The 6,309-nt window shown below is 38.4% G+C and overlaps 1 protein-coding gene across 1 annotated transcript; it reads left to right on the forward strand.

Annotated features, from left to right (window-relative positions):
* Positions 1,167-1,619, forward strand: LOC108661150. Its single transcript, XM_018117042.1, has one exon. It carries the CDS (start codon positions 1,167-1,169, stop codon positions 1,617-1,619), a length of 453 nt encoding a protein of 150 aa, XP_017972531.1.

A 6,309-nucleotide genomic window follows, 5' to 3' on the forward strand; every position in this document is an offset into this window, starting at 1 on the left:
TATATATATATATATATATATATATATATATATATGTATGTATCTATATGAATGACATTAGATATTATTTGTATGCTTGAAAACATGTTATCTAGAATTAAGGTGCCAACATCTCTTAAGGAATGCCATGCATACATTATGCATTTTAGTTTAAAAGGAATTTTATACTATGAGATACATAATGAATATAGGAAAATAAATCACATCTAGACAAGATGGTAATATGGACTTAGTTATATACTAAAAGCGTTTAGTTGGAAACATAACCAAGCCCTTAATTTGAGTTAGGATACTCTAAATATGCATCTAGAAAATTTGGTAAAAAGTCAATCAAAACCCTAAGTATAAAAATATTGAGTGGGAAAGGATGCTAGTAATCCTAGAGTCCACGGTCTCCATTGTTGGCCCATTGGCATCTGAAACATGTCACTCCCTATAGGCGGACATGATCTAGATCATGACGGACTGGGTTACCGAAAAGATAAATCCTTTTAGGTGGATTATGAAGTGAGACCTCCCATAGAGGCTCACTAAGTAAGGAGCTTAAAAGAAAGAAACAATGGTTGTTACACTCAATATGAATTTACTATTAACTTGCCTACAGTAGCTCTGTTAGTAAACTTCGTGGACCAAATGAAGGCGCTCCTTAACCATGTTAAGTATGAAGATACTAGGCAACATAGTTAAGTGGGAGGGTCCCAGTTTGCTTGGTAGTAAATTCTACAAGCCCATAGTCAGTTAATTTATTACAGAAAGGTAGATAACTGTCGAACTAATAATATAATTTATACGGTTTTATATATTGTCATCATGCATACATGCATCATGAAATGTTCAAAGTCTATGAATAACTAGTATGCTTACATAATTTCAAAAGTATTTTTAGTAACATATTTGCATCATAAATATGAATCCACTTTCAATTTTGCTGAACAAATGCACTTTGAATGGTGATAACTACTCTGAATGGAAAAAGAAATCTTAATATTGTCCTTAATTATGACAAGATCACATGGGTTCTTTCTGACCATGAGCCTGAAACACTGACTCCCCAATCAATTCCATAAGATATTGAATATCATAAGAAGTGGCATGATGCAAACGAGCTAGCTAAATGTTATATACTGGCCTCTATGAACAATTTATTGCAAAAGCAGCATGAAGGCATGGGTAATGTTGCTGACGTAATGTTGCACCTACATGAGATGTTTGGTATGAACACTACATCTGCTAAGGTGAAAGCAATCAATGCTTTTAAGGACATTAAACAGAAACGTAGGGAGCCAGTTAGAGATTACATGTTGAAAGTGATCTCTTGTCTCAATGAGGCAAAACTAAATGGTGCTGAGGTAGATGCGGAAACGCAAATATCAATGATGGTTCATAACTTGAATTCGTCATTTTCACAGTTCAAATTGGATTATGAACTGCACACTAGAGATTACACCCTAAGTGGGCTAATGAATGATCTTCAAAATGTGGAGGAGGTTCTTGATTTGAAAAAGAAACCTGAAGCACATGCAATTTCCACTTCTAAGGCCAAACCCAAGGGTAAAAAGAAGATAGTTGGAAATAAAAAGATTTCTAAGGGCTTAGTGGGAGCAAAGAAAAGCCCATGAAGAAAAAGACTACTTCAAAAGACAACACCAAAGGAAAATGTTTCCATTGTGGTGTGAAAGGACATTGGAAGCGAAATTGCAAGGTCGACCTTGAAGAAATCCACAAGAATAAACAAGGGGTTTCAACAAAGGAGAAAACTGAGTAAAGGGCAGTTTCGGATGAGGATGGCAAATGGCACCTTCGTTTCAGCATGAGTAGTGGGAGCCATTATTCTTCAATTTCCTTTTGGTCGTAGCTTAGTTTTGGAAAATGTTTATTACATTCCAGAGACTTATAGAAATTTGATTTATGTCTTTTATCTAATAAAGTTTGGATATTCAGTTTATTTTAGTGAAGCACTCACTATTTATTTAAATAAAGATTTTATTTGTTCTGGGATTGTAAGATATAATCTTTATTCCTTGAGCCTACGACTTATTCTACAAATGCTATAGAAGCAATACGATTTGAAACTAAAAGAGTCAAAGAATTTAGTATAAATAAAATTATCTTTGGCATCTGCGTTTAGGTCATATAAATCAAAGAGTTCAGTTTTTAAATGGGTCTCATGCATAAGGCATTTCTGAGAATGGCCCTCCCTATAACTTTAACTGTTTTTAGCCAAGAGAAAAAAAATTGGACAAAATTATCCTTAACAAAACTAACCCATTCGCCCTCATTCGTTTGGCTCCGCGCCTCAACCCAAAAACTATTAACGGGTCAAGAATGTTTATATGGACCATAACTCCTCGATTTTCATCGAGAGACCGTACATATCCTTAGAAGCAATTCTGTCAAAAGCATTCCTCGCCAGTTCAACTTCTGAGCATTTTTACAGTGGTAGGAGCATTTTGGAGTGGTTATTATTCGAATAAAGGTATTTCACATATTGAGCAATGAGAGGAAATTGACATTACGTTGAGAAAGGTATAATATTTTTTATGAATTTTTTATTTTATTTTGAACCATGTGGAGAAATGGTTATTCTTCATGTTTAGGGTTTAGGTTTTTAAGCATAAACTTATACATATTGCTTGTTCATATTGATATTTTTGTTGTTTGAAATTTTTGAATATAAGCATGAAAGTGGTGTTGTTGGTGTTGTTGGGGTGGAAAGGTGACCAGCCATGCGTGACTGGTTGATATGTATGTGTTATGACCCTTTGTTAAGAATTGGGTTAAGGGTTTAGATATTGCGTGAGTGAGGGCTTGCTTACGTGGTTGGCACCTTTTACGTGAGTCGATTTTGGCATGGGGTCACGTAAGGTTTGCGTGATTACATAAGGGTTTAACTTTGTGTGACTGATTGATAGGTCTTTACATGACTAGTTTCTAGGTTATTGCATGAATATTGTTCAGGCATGGTGTCAATTAGTTTGTGCGTCACTTGTTTATAAATCATTGCGTGATTTACGTGACTAATTGATTAGGCATTGCGTGACTCTTGTTGTAGAAAATTGCACGAGTGTCATAACTGCATGAAATTTATTTGCATGGCATTGCATGACCGACATTGGGTTCATTCTGTATTATTTTGGGTCAATTGTAATGCTTTAATGTGTATATGTTGATTTACTTAATAATCCATGCTCCACATTTGGATTAATTATTCTGTTTGAGGGTTGTCTAAAAACAGTTAAAAATATTATGAGGGTTATTTTTTGAGTAAGCTTCTGAGGAGGACTATTTCTAAGAAATTCCTCTAGTTTATTTGTTAATCTACAATGATGGTATTGACATGACTAAAATGGGAATGTTATCTGTTTTATGTTGTAGATGGCCAGCACAAAAATAGAGAAAGATAACGTGGAGTCCTTACTTTGTGTGCCGAGGCACCAATGGGGGTTCAACGCGGGCATTAACATCCACTGTAAGTGGTCTTATCTGCACGTGATACGTGAGATGCTGTGTCGAGTAAACGAGTTGGAAAACTTTAAGAGAACATGCTTTGGGCACATGATGGATGTCGAATCAGACAAGAGTTTATTTTGCGCCAGTCTTGTGCACAACCTAATGCTGCGCAGAATCAACAAACCTGATGCAATCGAGGCAGAGTTATGGTTTGCAATAGGGAAAACGAAGGCCCGATTTTCTAAGAAGGAGTTCTGTTTGGTGATAGGACTAAAGTTTGGTCCCTTACATGCCCTTATTGTCAATCTGTACAAGGCCCTCCCTAGAGGAATTCACCTACGATATTAAGGAGCAAGGAAGGAGGTGAAGATCCAACAAGTTTTAGATACGTTCAAGGGAGGGTAGTTTCAGCAGGAAGGAGACGCGACCAAGATGGCCCTCGTCTTGATCACGACCAATGTTTTATTCGATTAAGACTACAAACGATCAATGGTTTCATGGTTGTTGTTGCTGGTCGAGAACATCGACGAGTTGAATGCATTCCCATATGGCACATATGTTTGGAGTTTGACCGTGGATTACTTGATGAGGGGTTTCGAAGCTCTTGTTGTGGGGATAGCAAAGAAGAAGCGTTACCACCTCTAGGGATTCATATGGGCATTTCAGGTAGTCTGCCATACCCTAATGTTTATCATTATCATTATTCTTTTCGCATAAGAATTTATGAGGTGAGTAAAAATGTTACACAATTGATGTGCAGTTTTGGGCATTGGAAGCAATACTTGAAATCAGAAACTTGTTCGGAAGGCAATGACAGTCCGAACAGGTTTGGCCAAGAATGCTTAAATGGCAATGTGACGAAAGGCCTATAGGCTTCCACGCCAATATTGCAAGTTTGGAGAGAGAAGGCAAGGTGAGTAAAGAAATCATATTTTTTTATTTTATTAAGTTTTATTTTTATTGTCATCGGGTAACGAGGGTTATACATAATGGGAATGTATGTTTTGGTGCAGTTGTGCATGGTGAAGACATTAGAGCCAACGACAAAGGAGATGTTGAGCATTTACTGGGCGAACATTGAGGTCAATATCTCCGAGGGGCGGTAATACGTTCCATTATAAAAGTTGAAGGGTCAGCCATAATTCGGTCCCCAGCAAAAGAGGAAAATAATGGACCGCAAAGGGAAAAGTTCAATACGACTAGCCGTTAAGCGAAGACTCACCACGGACGAGGAGGTCCATTCCCAGTTCGGTGCTGCCGAGGCACTTGATTCTTTTTCTGCAGCTCTTCATGGTGCTTTTCCTGCTGCTCATCATGCTGCTACTCTTACTGCTCCTCCTCCTACTTCTGCTGTTGCCCCTCCTCTTGCTTCAGGTGTAGCCCTTCATGCTGAGCCTCACAACCCGTCGCTGCATTTGTAAACGACTACAAGTATTAAGTGAGAGCTGCAAAAGATGCAGACATAATGGAAGAGACCTCCAGTCAATGTAGACGAATATGCACGTGCAGATGCATGCAATGCAGTTGGAGATCCAGTGGGTGATGCAGATGCAGATGCAGTCACTGCATGAGCATATCCAACACTCACTGCAAGGGTTGGAGGATCAGGTTGTCAATCGGCTGATCGATCGTTTTGAGGTATGAGCTTTTATGTTATTCATTGCATGAGTTATAACATGTACGATGTATACACTGTTCTAATGTTTTTGATTTTTTTCATCGTTTATGGTCGATCGATGGGCGAAGAGAATGGTGAGCACTACAAAGAGAGCAGCGATATTAGGGTTGATCTTGACGATGCAGGTGGCATAAATCAGTCAAGTGCATTAGCTCAAAGCTCACCTCTGGCTAGCCCGATTGAACATCATCCTACTCTTTTCCAGTCTCTAGTAGAGGCAGCCCAGCATTCTCACCGCACACTTTCTTTTGAGGCTCCACCTCTTCCATTTGAGGTCGAAAAGGGACCTCATCCAGCGAGTAGTCGAACTACAACTTTCGCTTATCTTGCTCCTGTCCAAACTCCAGGAGAGGCACCCCCGCATGGTGAGATCACACATTCTCCTAAGGCTCCACCTAGACTTGAGCCCAAAGATGCACGTGTGAGCTTGGCCAGCAAATACCTTCGAAGCCCATACGTTAACCCGCTATTAGTCTAGCATAAAGCGAAGGACAATTTAAAGGACAGATATGAGTCCTTCATGAAAAATGAGCAAGCTAGGTAAAATGAAAACAGTAGATGATATTAGGGTTAACGATTCTAGGGTATTTATTACATAGACCTTTTGACATGGGTATTATTATAAAGAGGAAATTATGAGAAATGACCTTCGTAGTAAGGTCACTTCAAAAATGACAGTCACTATAATTTTAATTTAACTCTGTTATAAATATACGGGGTTAACATTCTGGGCATTGAAGGGCAGGAGGGCCTTGATTTTTTCTAGCGATTGGAAATGCCAACAGAATTGATGGACAACCAACAGATTTATGAATGAATTAGCATGTTCTGTAAGCGGGCGCTTGAGCACTATCCACAACACTACAAGAAGAGAATATGCATCGTTGACTATCTATATAAGTATATTATATTTTACTAAGTTGTAATTATTCAAATGTATGGGGTGTGTATTAGTTAATTGCATCTAACTATTGTGCATAACGTAATTGATAACTTATTTTGCTCTGTCTGAGCAAATAAATACAGCCTTCTCCCACCAAGAAGACATTCAAACTAAGTGAGGCAGTAATGCCAAACGATGTGCTTCAGTATGCAAGGGGTGGGAGACCTCTGTGGGCTTTGCCATGGCATGAGGTTAGCTCAATTCTCGTACCATGCTATTTCGACAGTCACTGGATTGT

This window comes from Theobroma cacao, chromosome 3, assembly GCF_000208745.1.
Source record: "Theobroma cacao cultivar B97-61/B2 chromosome 3, Criollo_cocoa_genome_V2, whole genome shotgun sequence".
Lineage (NCBI taxonomy): Eukaryota > Viridiplantae > Streptophyta > Magnoliopsida > Malvales > Malvaceae > Theobroma > Theobroma cacao.

Coding starts and splice junctions, on each gene's coding strand:
- LOC108661150 (XM_018117042.1), top strand. CDS start 1,167: ATGGGTAATGTTGCTGACGTAATGTTGCACCTACATGAGATGTTTGGT.